This window comes from Canis lupus, chromosome 18 (assembly GCF_011100685.1).
Source record: "Canis lupus familiaris isolate Mischka breed German Shepherd chromosome 18, alternate assembly UU_Cfam_GSD_1.0, whole genome shotgun sequence".
Classification (NCBI taxonomy): Eukaryota; Metazoa; Chordata; class Mammalia; order Carnivora; family Canidae; genus Canis; species Canis lupus.
In genome coordinates this window covers 12,250,103-12,266,468 of record NC_049239.1, presented here as the reverse complement: position 1 = coordinate 12,266,468, position 16,366 = coordinate 12,250,103, and the positions used below count along the sequence as shown (strand labels likewise).

General features: G+C 44.9%; 1 protein-coding gene and 1 long non-coding RNA gene across 4 annotated transcripts; one reads left to right on the top strand and one right to left on the bottom strand.

Annotated features, from left to right (window-relative positions):
• Window positions 1-2,103: 2,103 nt before the first annotated feature.
• On the bottom strand, window positions 2,104-11,891 carry SFRP4 (secreted frizzled related protein 4). Its single transcript, XM_038562679.1, has 6 exons — window positions 11,444-11,891; window positions 10,160-10,240; window positions 9,997-10,062; window positions 7,714-7,912; window positions 4,956-5,019; window positions 2,104-2,996 (listed from the first exon to the last, which is right to left on the bottom strand). Exons 1-6 carry the CDS (start codon window positions 11,889-11,891, stop codon window positions 2,811-2,813), a joined length of 1,044 nt encoding a protein of 347 aa, XP_038418607.1. The 3' UTR covers window positions 2,104-2,810.
• A 705-nt stretch (window positions 11,892-12,596) lies between these two features.
• On the top strand, window positions 12,597-16,023 carry LOC106559945. 3 transcript variants are annotated; one of them, XR_005372905.1, is made up of 4 exons: window positions 12,597-12,998; window positions 13,769-14,270; window positions 14,769-14,865; window positions 15,493-16,023. It is a non-coding gene; the product is annotated as an uncharacterized LOC106559945 (long non-coding RNA). The 3 variants fall into 3 exon arrangements; XR_005372906.1 differs by having other exon boundaries at window positions 13,825-14,865; XR_005372904.1 differs by having other exon boundaries at window positions 13,769-14,865.
• The last annotated feature ends 343 nt before the right edge of the window (window positions 16,024-16,366 follow it).

Genomic DNA, 16,366 nt, shown 5'->3' with positions numbered 1-16,366 from the left:
GGCCACTTAAACAGACTTATCCCAAGGAACTAGTTAAGGAGGTGCACAGATATTAGTTATCAAGATGTTGATTCAGTTATTCAGTACGTTAAGAAACAACCTAAATCTCTACTTATATAAGGGTTTGTAGGTAACACATACCATGCAACACAACAGAGCCATTATAAATGAAGTGACATGAGAACTAGTCTGAATAAGAGACTGAGTGAAGAAGGAAGGTTATTGAACAGTATGAAAAATAAGCTTCTATGTTTTTTTCCCTCAAATCATTATATAAATGCATAGTAAACACCTGGAAAACTGTATGCCAAAATATGAACAGTGATTACCTCTGCATAGTGATGAGTAGGATTAGGTAGGATTTTACTTCTACCATTTTTATTTTATGCATTTATTACTTTATAGAAAATACATGTTTATCATATTATTGAAAGACCAAAAAATTATTGAAAAAAAATCCCTGCAGCTGTCCTTAATTATGAGATTTGCTGATCCAAATATTGCAAAATAAATGATTTTTTTTCTCACTAAGGTAATCCAACTCTCAATTCTCATTTCAATACCTCACCTTTCCCTTCCGTATATTTTTCTTTACCTCTTCTCACATGTATTTTGAAGGAGAAACTATTGAAGAGAGAGAAATAAATTCTTGGCTCTTACAAAGGCCACTACCTTGTTGGTAGTGTTGTTACTTGTTACTTATTACATTACTCGCCATGTGGGCTGATGTTTGTTTTTGGCTTTTTCAGAATAATAAACCAATGGCCTGGTTAAACTTGTATCAGTTAATCAAACTGTACATGTGCCCAATTACATATTGTATAAAGTCTAAACCTGCTACTTGGTTTGCCATATGCTAACGTTCCTTTTTTTTTTTTTTTTAAGATTTTATTTATTTATGAAAAACACAGAGAGAGGCAGAGACACAGGCAGAGGGAGAAGGAGACTCCATGCAGGGAGCCCGAGGCGGGACTCGATCCTGGGACTCCAGGATCACGACCTGGGCTGGTGGCAGGCGCTCAACCGCTGAGCCACCCGGGGATCCCCGTGTTAACATTCCTCAGGAAGTATTACATTTCATGTCATATTGAGTATGTGATTTCAGTTAAATATTTCAATGGTTTTTAAATACCTAGTCTTCTCCAGACTCTTATTACATTCAGTATTGTACTTAAAAAAAGTGTTTACGTTTTTTACATATGTGTTTTTTCTCCATTTCCATGGAGAGTTCCATTTCTGATTCCCCTCCCCAAAGAGTCCCCACAATGCTAAGGAGGTAGGCTAGGCTGCCAATGCCTTTAATGGCCTTGCGTAGGTTTCTTTAGTGTGGGTGCTATGCTAAACACCTCTTTGGCTTTCCTTCAGGGCCAGAGAAGTTGGGTCTGTAATAGAGCAGAAACACACGCGAGTGGGTTGTTGGTACCTCTGTGTGAGTCTCTATTGGACGCCTTTACCACTACTGCACTGCAGTGGTGACACAGGACAGAGGAGCCCATGCCTGCATTCTTATTAACGCCAATTCTCCGCTTGACCTTGGCTGACCCACGCACCTCACTTCCATGTCCTGATGGCCACTGAGATGAAATGAGATGATGTGTCTGACGGCCCTGTGTGAGTGCGACAGGTCACGTAACCCTTTCTCTGAGAAGCAGGGACACTGGTAAATCTAAAGGAGATTTTATACTTAAGCTTTCAGATTGTTCCTCCATTCCATCCTTGAATGGAGAAGTGACAGTAGTTGGTTTTCCGAGCCCAGAGCTGGTGTGTGGCAGGGGTGTCATTGCAGGCTGAGAACCGTGGACTTTGGACCAGTCCTGGCCTTCTCGCACTGGGCCCATGGCACCTTTGTCAGTGCCAGCTATCTGCAGAGAGAACATTCTCTCAGGATTGGCATCAAGATATCTAGGATGTCCTGGGAAATGAGATGAGCACATCCACGGGTGTAAAAGTCTTGGGGGCTGCGTCACTGGTGTATAAATGATCATAGGAGAAACCAACCTTGTTTCTGGTGCTACGTAGTGATTACTAATGAGAAGCATCATGAACATGAATTCAGAGCCTTTCCACCCACAGCATGGTAGCCAGGAAATAAGGATCCAGATATGGTGTGTTTGCCTTTCCCTTTTATTTATTTAGTTAGTTATCATCATTATTGTTTTAGTTTCTAAAGTTTCTAGCTAAAAACGAGCTGAAAGGGTTCTTTGTGAAAAAAAAAAATCATTACAGTTTTCCATATCCTACTTTTCTAGATAGTTCAAAAATTCCCTTTCATCACAGAAATTCTTCCGCAAACAGTAAACACATAAAGATCTTTTAGACATTCGTTCCTCTTGCTTTCTTCCTTCAAATCATCGTATTTCCGATCGCATTTAAAATATTACGAACATTCTAATATGACAAGTCAAACTGAAATATAACAGATTGTAAAAAAAAAAAAGTGTTTTCTTTGTAATATGGCATTTATTTTACAATGCACATATTAGGTCAAATGGTAAGAACCAAAGCATCTTCCCCCCCCCTTGGAGATCGCACAGAGTGGGCGCCTTTGAAGGCTACCCTGACTGCCGCAAGGAGATTTGTCCACAAGATTTGAGCTTTCATATACCTTCCATACCAAAGGACATACCTACCACTACAGTTTGTGGCGGCTTAAAAAGAAAAATTGAAGCATATCATTAAGAAAAATCTGCAAGATGTGTCTGAGGAGTACTGCAGTTGTGAAGGCGAGGGGAGCAGGGCCTTCCCCAGGCTGGCTGGGCAGTGGCTGGCCTCATCCTTGGAGGCAGTCTCCGTTCTGGAAAGCAGCTGGCTCACACTTTTTTTGGGTTTGTTCTCTTTTGGGCACTCCTAGCTTTAATGGTCTTCTTGGGGCTGGCTGGTTTGGGAGCAGGAGGCTTTCCCTTTGGTTTCGGGGTGTTGCTACGACTGGTGCGCCCGGCAGTTCGCTTCTTGTCCTGAACGGTCCTCCGCTGTTCCCGCAGCCTCTCTTCCCACTGCTGGGAGGCAATTTGTAACCATGACCATCAAGTACATTTCACCGAGTAATGCCATTAAACTAATGTCAGGATTGATGCCCCTTTTTTCCCCCACTGTCACATATAAGTCATGATAACAACGAATAAAATAGCTATGCTGTACTATGGCATTTCTCATACACCGGATGATTTGAAAAGTGCTCAAGGTGGGATGCAATCTGTCTATTTATTCATTTCACTGAAACTCCCAACAGCCCTGCTAGGTGGGCACCATGGTAGGGGCCAGGAAACGAGCACACAGAGCTTATTTGCACAGTCATGTGGCTGACAAATGTCAAAGCTGAGATGCAAATTCACCAGTCTGACTCCAGGGCCCAAGGCCCCAACCCATGCACTTTTGCCCATAGGCCCTGCGATGCCAGTTTCCTACACAGCAAGTTTCCTACAAAGCAGGGGTTCTGACACGGCTAAGAGGCGAAGCCTCACTAGGAAGTCCAGGGTCCTTCTTATGGCATTTGTAGGTGGGCTCACCTAATTCTCTTACTTCCAAAGGAAGATAGCCCCTCCCACCTCTAGTAATCCACTCAAGTATTAGCTACCCAGAACTGATGAGAAACGAGACTTTCTGGATAGTTGTTTCCTTGATAGAAAAGGATTTACTACTTCTACTATAAAGAAATACTACTCATTTAAATAGCAGCATGTAAGAAAAAACTGAGTCCACTTGAATAGATGTTGCTTTTTATCACAGTATATACACTGTTTTGTTGGAGTTTATTTCATTCATTGGAGAGTCTGAGCATGAGCACAGGCTGGGCATTGTCTGAGGCACCAGAAATACAATGAAATGAGAAACACTGTCCCCACCCTCCCAGGGCACAAGTGTAGTCTGTCGTGAAATAATAAACTCATTAGGCCTGCTATTATATGGTGCTAGCTTCAAATTCTTACGGAAGCATTACTGGAATATTTGCTGCAGAAGTAAACTGCCTAAATGGCCATGATTCCTGAAAGCTTGCTTTCACTCAGGTTCTTAGGGTGAACTTGCTTTCTATATTGATGCTTCTAATCTGCTGCGGTCTTGGAAATTGCATAACCAATCCTACTAGAATTTTCTGTTCAGGAAGGCGAAGTGGGTTCCTGAGTAGCTCCTGAGTTTTTAGCTCAGATGTAAAGGTCGTGTTATTCCCAAATGCATCCAGTAGGAGAGGCTTTGTTCAAACTACCTTCTCTATAAGTCAGTATTAATATAGACTTTTCCCTCACACACTAAGAGGGCACGGGCAGTAGTAGTAAGACCCTTTGTGAACCTGAAAACACAAGTCCTCCTACAGATACCTAAGCGGATTTAGAGGAGAGCGGGGATGCTTTAAACATTTCAAACCAACGATCTGATTTCTCTGGTTCTGGTGTGAACTCATATCTCTGGGCAAAAAATTATTCTAACTCCTTTAATTGAATTACCAATCTTTCTCTGATGTTACCATTAAAGTAATAGATTTGGCCCCAAAATGATTATAGTTCGTAGATTATTGATTTTGACAAGTCTCAAAATTGTTTTAAGCACAGGGAAAGATTATGCTTTGTACAGAGACAGCATGAATTTTAGGATTGCACATTCCCACACCCTGTGTCTATGTTTGTTTTAAACCCTCTGGAGGTAAATTCTGCTCAAGTACGTGACTGATTTTGCTAAAATAGTTAAATGAAATACCACAGAAAAAAAAATTTTAAACCTTAATTTAATTAAGGTTATATTTTTATATTAAAATAACCAATCGATCAGGATTGAATGCAACCAAATCACCTTGATATTGCAGAGATACTGAACTACAATTTCCAAGTCAGAGCTCCTAACTGCTTATTCAAAAGATAAATAGTGAGAGCCTGGAGATGGGAGTATGTGCTGAACCCCTAGTGCTATAGAATTTCTTCACTCACACTTAACTCTGTATTTGGAGTATTGCTAACTATACTTACTATGGATCTTTTACTAAGTTGATCTCTCCATTTTTCAACTAAACAGTTTTCAAGAAGCATCATCCTGAAAAAAAGAAAAAATAATTTATCTTGAGCAATTCTGATTATGTAAGGAAAAAGCTTAAAAATACAAAAAAATTGGAAAAACACCCAAATTCTTTAAAACCCTTAACCCTACAATCCACATATCCACTATTCATATTTTACTAGCATTTCCTTTTATTCTTCCTCATACCTATATATATATTTAAATTACACTGAGTATTTAGGTCATATAATATATTTCTTTTTGTCATTCTATTATACACATTTTCTCATTTAATTAGAATTCAAAAATATAGCTATAATAACTATATAATATTTCAACAATAATATCCATTACACACTTAGGCCTTTCTCTACTGTTGAACCCCCTTCTTTTGCTTAGCTCCTGTCACCAGCATTGTGTTGAATGCCCTTGTACATACAGACTAGTGTGCACTGACTTATTATGCCTCCAGATAGATTTCTGGAAGTAGAATTATTGAGTCAAAGAGTATATATTTTTTCAAAGTTTTCAATGCACAGTGCCAAACTCTTTTCAGAATGGTTGAACTTTGGTTCAAATTATTTTTTAATTTGGATTGGAGAATTAAAGAGGTAAATTTATTTACTCTTTGTATTTCTTCTGGAACTTGTATAGATTTATGTACATATTATTTATATATTGTAGTCTTTACATGTCAAATATGAACTTACATGAACTCTTTATAGAATAAGGTTACTATTCCTTTGTCATAACTATTTCAAGTATTTTTTTCAATATTTATTGTCCTTTTGGGGTGATTTTTATGTCCATGATATTATATCATCAAAAATGCATATTGACATTTTTCCATTGTGATTTCTTAAATTAATTTCATGTTTGCAAAGTATTTTGTCATTCAGATTTCACATACCTACCTATTCACCTAATTTTACCCTCTATGATGAAGTTTTAAAAATATTTCTTTACTCCATTTGAAATTTATTTTATAGTATAGTAAAAAGTGAACATATGTGCTAATTTTCCAAATAAAAATATTTGAAACATTTACTAAACAATATATTCATGTCCAATTGATTTGCCATATCTCCTTCATAATAAGTTATTTTATGCATTAGAATCTGTTTCAAGACTTGCTTTCTCTGTTTTATTTATCTACATGTGTACTCTTGCACCACATGGTTTTAGCAAGTACAGCTTTGTACCAGTTTTCTGTCTCTCTTAAGGCAGATTTCCTTTCAAATGGTATTTTCAAAATCTCCTTTATACACTCTTCTCCGTTTGTTCCTCCAACTGATCATTAGCATCATTTGTGAAGACATAACTCCCAGTTATTCAACAATATTTTTACTGGCATTTTCATCAGAATTACATGAAGTCTATAAGTGAACAGAAAGGATGATGGGGAAGCTGTTATTTAATTCATTTATAATCCATTCATCTGTCCCAATAGGATTCAATGACTATGTTCCGGTATGTTCCCAGAACCACATCTAGTCCTGCAGCAGATACAAACACTATGCAAGAGATGAGCCTAGAAACAGTCAACATTCATGCAGTCTGCTTCCACAGAGAGACAAGCTGCAAGTAGAAGAACAGCTTTAAAGTCAAGAGCACCAGATAGTATACGTGGTATGAGGAGGGTACCCAAGTGCTGATAGAATACAGATCGAGAAAGTATTCAAGTGAGGCTAGTTTCAAAAGGTGTTTTGGAGAAATAGCCCATAGTTGTATCCAAAAGAAATACATGAACAGTAATGGCAGAGAATCAAAGGGAAGACTTGTTATATAAAAAAGGACTTATATTGTGGGAGATGTATCCTGCCGTGGGTTATGGGGCCCATCCAGTAACCTGGTCTGAAGAGTTCGATTATTACATTATAAGGTACCAATATATAAAAAGAGGCCAAGGAAAGAGATGTGGGGGAAGCCACGCTCCCAGCTAGTGATATATAGACACATGTATATACATGCATGTGAGTGTGAATATGACTGTGTCTGTATGTAATGGTCTATCAAACAAACATTGTATACATTTAGATTGTATATAAGGAAAGTGTGGAATTGTCGTTAACTTGATCTTTAGGTTATTGAAGAGCTCTTTGAAAAAATTCAGTACTTGCCACCCTAAGATTGATTTTTTTAAAAGATTTTATTTATTTATTCATGAGACACACACACACACACACACACACACACACACACACACACACAGAGAGAGATAGGCAGAGGGAGAAGCAGGGTCCATGCAGGGAGACTGATGTGGGACTCGATCCCAGGACCCTGGGATCACGCCCTGAGCCGAAGGCAGATGTTCAACCACTGAGCCACCCAGGCGTCCCCCTAAGATTGATCTGAATAGTCTGAATGTCTTAACTCATAGTAACTTATTGGCCTACAATTTTGGAAGTCAAAATTTTGAAATAAATTTTGAAAATTGCTTTTTAAAGATTCCATTTTGACATTTTGAAGTAGATTTTTAAAGATTCCATTCAAATCCTCCTATTTCTATTTTTCCTTAATGCCACGTGGAATTAAACAATATTGAGGATACGTGAGATCACAACAGAGGCATCTATTAAAACTGTCTTGTTTGTTTATTTCTTTCTTTATTAAATTGTCTTGTTTAAAAAGAACTCCTGGTGCCATATTTTTTTTAATAAACCATGACTGCTAAATGAGATTCATGTTTTTAGAAGCAGTGTGCAGTTTCTTCTGTCCCTTGGTGCCTACCTGGAGCGCCACTCGTAACACATGATGAGAACGTCTTGATGCGGCAGGATGTGAGGACACTGGCAGGAAGAATTTGTAATGAGCGGCACCTGCGTTCGAGGGATGGGTGACAAGGACTTGAAGATCTCTTTCACGTCCACCACAGTGGTTACTTCGTTACAGCCACTCCTCTGCACAGCTTTGATTTTGGCATGAATGACTGCAATGTAAAAAGTGATAGAAGTGTGGATGAAGCCTTTGGAGACAAAGACTTGGTGTAATCACGCCAACTCCTGAGCCCTCTCTTAAAGAATGCCTCCTGTAATTATGGTCATGTCCGAGCTGCCCAGATGCCAGCAAGAAGCCCACACAATCGTATTGTCAGCATTGTCTTTAAAGTCCTGGCTCATGCCACAAGATGTATGAGCAAAATGACAGGCAGGCTTCGTCTGGGCTCTGCTTCTGGATCGGTGAGGGCTCCTCATGGGCTGCAGCTAGCATGTGAATAGAGAATCTCAGAGATTGTTCTCAGGCTGAAAATGCTAAAATTTGGTTCGTTTGTTTGTAGGTCTGTTTGCCAAAAGAACAAACCAGAAGATTCAAGTCAGGAATGTCAGTAAATATTTCACAGAAATGAGTATTTGTTTATCCCCTGCCTTGTGATTATTTGAAGTGAGAATCATATGTTTTTGGGTTCAGAAGCCACTTTTCTAAAAAGACATTATTTTAGAGAGAAAGATTGAGAGTGCGTCCAAAGGGGAAGGGACAGAGGGAGAGGAGAGAGAGAATCTCAGGCAGATTTCAGAATGAGCCGGTGAGCCAGAGGCCCAAAGGGGCGGAGGGGAGGGCTCGATCATGAGATCATGACCTGAGCCGAAATCAAGAGTCTGACGCTCAACCCGCTGAGCCACCCAGGCGCCCCTCAGAAGCCACTTTAAAGTTTGGATGGTCCAACCACCCGTCTGACGCTTGAACGTTTTTTCTCTTCCAAAGGAAGTTATGAAAGCCATGACATTTCTGAACTGGAAGGAGGCTCTGAAGATCACTGTTCTCAATCCTTTACTCACACGCTGTCAGGGCAAGGTCTGCGGTGAGCAGCAGTGTAAGTGTTATTACAGATGGCTGTTAACATCACTGCGTCTGATTACGCTCTAAATTCTGGCCCCTTTGGTCCCTTACTATTACTGCCTTCCATGGAATTGTAATCAGCCTAGCACAGATCTGTCTTGGATTCCGTCCTAGAAAGCTGGTTTATGAAGAAGCCAAAGGACTTAAATAGAAAATGGTTTCACCATTAAAGTAGTTATGGAGAACAGCAAGACAGTGAAGCCCCAGTTAGTAAGGAGGGCTGGGGAGTGTCAGATGAGGGACAAAGGAGATTAGACTAAGACACTATCTACAAGAAATGTTTTTAAAACGACAACAATGGAAGCTACTGGAAAAGACCATTTGCTTTTTTTTTTTTTTTTGGTTGAGTTACCCACGTTGGCTAGATATAATCTCAAATCTTACAACTCAAATAAAAGGTTATGTTTTCAGACTTTTGTATTGCCACAGTCTTCCTACTTTCCCATGTGACATACCACATAAAGTTGATGATTTAAAATTTCAGTTTGAATCATGGAAAACAAAGTTAACAAATAAAATGACCATTTTGCCTAAAGAGTTCCTGTCATTTCAGCAGAAGTAACGTAGGAAATGCAAAGGAACATAAAATAACCCAAACGGATATTTTAAAAGGACACATTTTTAAATTAAATCTATTTTCAAATGATAATAGAATTCGGTTTACTTAAAAGATTAAAAATAGCTGACCCCCTACAGAATGTGCGGACTGCTCTTTCCAGTAAGACAGGAGGGCATTTAAACTATGCCAATGCCTGTACCTCTTTCCCCACAATTCCTTTAAGATGTTAAATATCTGTAGGAGTTTATAAGTAAAAGGAAAACAGGGGGAGGTCTTAATTCCTGGGCCTCAGATAATCCAACCCATGGATCAGTCACCCACTCTTCCGATAGCACTGAGATCCCAGGAAGAGAACAAGTCAGGTGGGCCATCCTGGCTGAGTGGCCCGTCTGCCTAAGACAAGTAGGACCTCGATGGCAACTCTGCTCTGATCCGCACCACTCTTCCCCCCGGGTAACCTATTTTGTATTTGCTTAATTTCCCCAGAAAAGCAAGATATTTTCCAGCTGTCGCCGTGCCATCTGGAACCCACGTAAGTTACCACTTTGTGATCAGCTTTGCGGCTGGCTTTGCCATGTGCCAAGTCCTCCAGTAAATGGTTTCATCAGATGACTTACCGTAGCTGTAGTTTTTGCTCAGATACGTCGCCAGAGTCGGCTTCACCTTTTTGCACTTGCAACGGTCTGAAGAAGACAAAAGAGAGACAATAAGTTGGAAAAGTGTTCAGAAACCACACTGGGGAGGCGACAAAGGGGGAACCTCAAGGGAGAAAGAACTCACCGGGGCTTAGGCGTTTACAGTCAACATCAAGGGGCCTTTCCTGTACCATCATGTCTGGCGTGATGTCTATCCACTTAACGTCTGAAACACACAGAGAGCCACGTAGGTGTGGTCAGTGACTTAGCCTGCTCACCCAGCTGGAATAAGGAACCATCTGGAGACAGACACTAACACAGTGTCACAAAAGAATGACACTACATTGTAAAAGTGGCATGTGATTGTCGTCTACTTTTTTCATACAGACATTCCTGGGCTTAGGAAAGAAGATTTTTGAGTGAAATTTTGCCCAACGAGCACAAATTGATACGAATGCACATCCATTTCAATTGGCTGACGCACACTAACTTCCCTTCCAAATCCATTTTAAAATGTTGCTTTTTCGCAGCTTGACAGTTGACACTAATCAAAACATCCAGAATATTTCCAAATCGCCGCCTCTCTTTTTGCAAGGCAGAAGCAGCCCACTGCTATCTATAACCCCCCAAGAGCATAACCCTCTTTTATATAATCTGAGCAATAAATACGTTTTTTTCCCCCTAAAGCTTTGAATTAGAGAGGAATTCCGACTTTCCCTTCACCTTACTTCTCCTCCTTCCTGTGTTGGGCAACGCTCTGACCTATAACCTCAGAAACTACACTAAGGCAACACCATAATCTCTCTAAATGTGCAGGATAAAAGCATGCAAAATGTTCTTAGGTTTCGTTTCAAGAAATGGTTTTAAGCTTGCTCCTTCATCCTAGAAAAGCAGCCAGATGACCAAAAAAAAAAAAAAAAAAAAAAAAGGAAGGGAAGTGAAAGTGGACATCCAGTTAACTAAGATGCCACAGATTCCCTTTCCCAGAACGACTAAATTTACAAAGTGCACTCCTGTGGGGAGTGGTGACTTACGGGTAGGTACTGCTTTTTTTGGGGGGGTGGGGTGGGGTGGGGGCAAGAGTTTCCAGGGGCTCACACTAAACGGGAGATTCCCGGTGGGATTGTTTTGGGGATCAAAGTGCGCAGCGCTCAGGCCCCACCCAGGTCGCGCCTGCCGCTGCTGTTGCTGCTGCGGCTGCTCGCGACCCCCGTCCAGGTGCGCGCCCCCGACGGCTCCAGCGGCGCCTCCCGCCCCGCACGCCTGCTCCTCGGGACGCGGGGCTCCCCAGCTCCGGACGTTCCTGCAGCCTCCCCCTCCCTCCACCCGTCCCCAGGCAGGTCCCCTGCCGCTCCCCCCCCCCCCCCCGTCCCGCCCTCGGGAGCAGGGTGCGGGCTGCCCGCCCGTCCGGGCTCCCGCGCGGCCTCACCGTCGGGGAGGTCGGTGACGATGGCCTCGGGCGAGATGCACACGCCGCGGTCGTAGACCGGCAGCTCGTCGCAGGCCAGGCTCTCGGGCCAGCTGTGGTTGTACATCTTCATGAGCGGCTCGCAGTCGTCGCGCGCGCGCTGGCACACCGACTTGCACGGCTTGATGGGGTCGTGCAGGAACTCGAGCGTGCAGATGGGCGCGTACATGGCGCAGAGGAAGAAGCGCAGCACCGAGCTGCAGTTCACGTCCACCAGCTCCTCGTACTGCTCGATGGCCAGGACGGCGTTCTCCTGCGTGCTGTGGTGCAGGTGGTTGGGCATCCGCGTGATGTTCCAGGGCATGTGCCGGCACATGGGGATGCGCACCGCCTCGCAGGGCGCGCCGCGCACGCCGAGCGCCAGGCGCAGCCCGAGGCAGCACAGCGCCGCCAGCACCGCGAGCTGCATGGCCCCGGCCCGGCCGCCCGCCCCGCTAGCCGTCCGTCCGTCCTCCCTGCCCCGGGGGCGGCCGTCGCCCGGGGCCGCGGACACGCCGTGCGCCCGCGGGGCCCGGCCGGGCGTCTCGGAGCGCGAGGGCGCGGGCGCTCAGCGTGCGGGGCGCCCAGCCGCCCGGGCAGCTCCGGTCCCCGACGCGGCAGCTCCGGCCCCCGACGCGGCAGCTCCGAGCGCAGCCGGCCTCGGCCATTGCGGGACCCTATTTATCCCGACGCGTCCCCTGACGTGGGCCCCGGAGGCTCCCGCGGCGGCGGCGGCGGGCGCGCCCCTCCCCCTCCCCCCCCTCCCCCCCGCGCCCCTCCCCCGCCCGCGCCGCGCCCGCCCCGAGCGCTGACATCATCCCCTCCGGGCCGCGACCCAGGGCTGCGAGCCTGCGTTTCCCCAAAGTCCCTCCTTTTTAGTCGGGCCAGTCCTTGTCCTTCGCACCAGGAGAAAGAGTCCCTGGCAGTCGTTTTGGACACCGGATCCAAGCGGGTGCAAGGAGAGGATCTCAGGACGGGGCAGGCGCTGTTTGGGTCAAAGCTGAGCTCTGCGGCCCCTGCCCTAGAGGTGCCCGGGGCGCAGGGTTGCAGCGGGTGCGACCTTCCGCGGCCCCTCCTCCCGGGGCTCGCTCGCCTGCAGCTCGCCCGTCGCGGGGGGGGGGGGGGGGGACCCGGAGGGACACGTCGTCTCCACACACACCCCCCCTCCTCGGTTGTGCGCACTTGGGTTTTGTTCCAAGCCGTGAGCTTGGGCTCAGGTTTTTCCAGAAAGGCATTTGGTCTGTACGTGCTCCGGGAGCCCAGCAGCCCCAAGGTGCAATAATAGCATCTTCTGGTTTAGGAATGTTTTCCGTCCGCCGACATTCCCCTTCCTTCTCACCCTCTGTTCCTCAATCCACCGTGAACGGAAACCCAGGAGAAAACAGGACCGGACACCAAAGCCTGAAAGATCCCCCCCTCCCCGCCCCCCACTTCATTGCCAAGCGATTTCCAGCCCAGCGAGGCTAAAAATCTTGAGGTTTTGATGTGCTTGAAACTACTTACATTGAGTAAGAAGCCGCGTACCCTGGAAAGCATGGTACGTTTTGTTTCTTCTTCCAGCTTATTTTTATGTTTTGTTTTTTTTCTTTTTCGTTTATTTTTATTAGGAAGAGGTAGTAAAACCAACTGCTGGCTCAGGTCTCACAGAAAAGGGAGACTGTTGTTGCAAATGTACATCAATCTTCTGGCAGTAAGGTTTCTGGTATATGATATTCTCTTAGGGCATTAGGATATGAAAATGTGGTCTCTGAATGTTAATCTTTAAAAACATCGGTTCAGCACTGGGTGTTATACTATACGTCGGCGAATTGAATTTAAATAAAGAAAACTTAGAAAAAAAATAAAAATAAAAACATAGTTCAGGAGCATCTGGGTGCCTGAATCAGGGAAGTGGCGGCCTTTGGCTCAAGTCAGGGTCTCAGGGTCCTGGGATCCTGCCCCACGTGGGGCTCCCCCCTCAGGAGGTAGTCTGCTTCTCCCTCTGCTGCTCCCTCTGCTTGTGCTGTCTCTCTCAAATAAACAAAATCTTAAAAAAACTAAACAACCATAGTTCAATTAAAAATCTGAACATATGGCAGATAGCTGTTTTTTGTTTTTTGTTTTTTGTTTTTTATCTCCAAAGCTTAGACCCACAATATTAGTTTAGTTTTGACTCTGTCCAGGACTAAGAATTATAATAGCCCAGCAACAAAAAAATACAGCTGGCATTTTATTGAGCATTTACAATGGGCTGGGCGTGGTGTTAAGCTCTTTAAATGTAAGACCTTTTTTTTTTTAAATTTATTTTTTATTTTTTATTTTTTTAAGGGAACGCGAATTAAACATGGTAAGTTGAGAGGACAAATGACACAAATACATTTCAGGATTCATCCAAGGAGTCGGGTTCTATTCAGGGGAAGCCCAGAGTGTCCAAACACAGCCGCGCCAACCTGGAGAGGTAGTTCCAGTTTCAGGTAGGTCACAAGCTCCCAGGATGGCAAGCCGGGCCAGTGAACTCTCAAGCAATGGGGATAACCTAGAGGACATTTTCAGCCATTTCCAGCTGTCAAATCCAGTGAGTCGAAACCCCCTGGCTTAGGGGGAAATATTTGTAGCCCCAGCTCCTACAGGGGCAGGAAATGCAGTTTTGAGAGACAGCTGGACTCCGGCTCCTGTGAGTTGGTCAAAGAGGCAGACCTGGAAAGGGCTCTCTCTGGCGCAGCCAGTTGGAACCTGCTGCATCTGTTCACAGCTAGTGCCAAGTCGCAGCACAGCAGGCATCACCCCGATGTTCTCCAGGGTGTTTCCTTGAAGAAAAGGTGCGGAGAAGGTAAGAGGCCTTCTCTATAAAGTTCTCTGGCTTCCCTCGGGGGGTCCACTGGCTGCCTGTCTGTAGTGGTTCTACTTGGGGTGGGAGACTCTGTCCACGGCCTCCTCCTTCAGGCCCTGTCTCAGCCCTAATCCATTACCCTGTACTGGACATTGATTTGCCAATAGCCTACGTAGCTGAGGAAGTTACTCTGGTCAGTGGCTTCTCTCTGGAGGTTCCTGTGTAGAGGCCTGCTTCTCTGCTTGGGTTCCAAGGCCAGTCCTCTTCTCACTCTCCACGCACCCTGCCTCTCCAAGTTTCTCAACCTTAGTGCTTCTGACCCTGGGGCCAGAATATTCTTTATTGGGTTCTGTGCATTCTGGAAAGTTTAGTAGCCTCTCTGGCCTCCTCCTACTAGATGCCAGTAGAGGTTGCCCCTACCCTGTTATGACAATCAAAAATGTCTCCAAGTAACTGTCTCCCCTGTGGTTCTCCTCTTTGGCTTCAATTACCACCGAGATGTCGATGGCTTCTGAAACCAGCCCTCTAGCCCTGTTGGTTTGTGGAAATGCTCATCCAACTGTCCCTGGGGTATTTCTACCTGCATAACCCACAGGTATGTCAAAATCAACCAATCCTTTTTTTTTTTTTAAGATTTGATTTATTTACATGAGAGACACAGAGAGGGGCAGAGACATAGGGAGAAGCAGACTGCCTGTGGGGACCCCGATGCAGGACTCCATCCCAGGACCCCGGGATCACTCCCTGAGCCAAAGGCAGACGCTCAACGACTGAGCCACCCAGGAGCCCCAAAGTCAACCAGTCTTTTTTTTTTTTTTTTTAAAGATTTTATTTATTTATTCATGGGAGACACAGAGAGAGAGAGTGAGACAGGCAGAGACACAGGCAGAGGGAGAAGCAGGCTCCATGCAGGGAGCCCGACGTGGGACTTGATCCCGGGTCTCCAGGATCATGCCCTGGGCTGAAGGAGTCACCAGGAGCCCCAAAGTCATCCAATCCTTTTTTTTTTTTTTTAAAGATTTTATTTATCCATGAGAGAGAGAGAGAGGCAGAGACACAGGAGGAGGGAGAAGCAGGCTCCATGCAGGGAGCTGGACGTGGGACTCAATCCTGGGTCTCCAGGACCACGCCCTGGGCTGAAGGAGGCACTAAACCGCTGAGCCACCTGGACTGCCCCAAAGTCAACCGATCCTAAACTGACTTGTCTTCTTTGCTCATTCAGGATGGAACTCCCAGTGGCCCAAACCAGAAAGTTCTCCTCCATAGCGCCGTTTCTGATCCACCGTCGCCCGCCGCCACCACCTCAGTTCAAGATTCCAGTGTCTGTTACCTGGATTATAAGGGCATCTTCCTCCTCCTGCTCCCTGCCCAATCTCTGCACTCACACCTCAGGGAGCTTCCTAAGGCTTCTGCCTCATGGTGCCCCTCCCTGGTTTTCAAGACCCCGTTTGTTAAGGCTCAAAATTACTCTCCTTAAACCCCAGCACTACACCCATTTTCCCTTGTCCCCATGTCCTTTATGTGGGAATGTTCCCTCCTGCTTTCATCTGGTTCACGTCCTCATTCTTGAAACACAGATCAACTGTAAAGATACCATAAATTTGGAAAGCAAGTCTTTTTTTTTAAGTTGCTTTTTTTTTGATTCTGTATGGTACATCCTAATATTACGAAATATTCCATATGGTACATCCTAATATTATGAAACATAAACCATAAACCCAATAAACTTTGTTCTTTTTTTATTTTTATTTTATTTTATTTATTTATTTTTTTTTAAACTTTGTTCTTGATGCTAAACTCCCAGACTCACACGCACCTGGAGTTGTGGTGTTGTCAGGTGATGGATGAGGGTGGAAGTGTCACTGCAAGTGTGGCCTCAGGGCTCCGTCCCTGGGTCCTCCGCCCAAGGACAAAAGGGCTAATCCTCTGGTCCTCCGGGCTCTGTTGGAAGAGCAGGGGCTTGGACATGGCCATGGTGGATGACCAAGACCCTTTCCGTTCTACTCTGGGGGAAGAAGGTGTCAGTGTTGGCAAGGGGGCCAGCTCTGCGGGGCCCAGCAAGCGGGAGCGTTGCCTTCCCGACCTGAACCCGACTG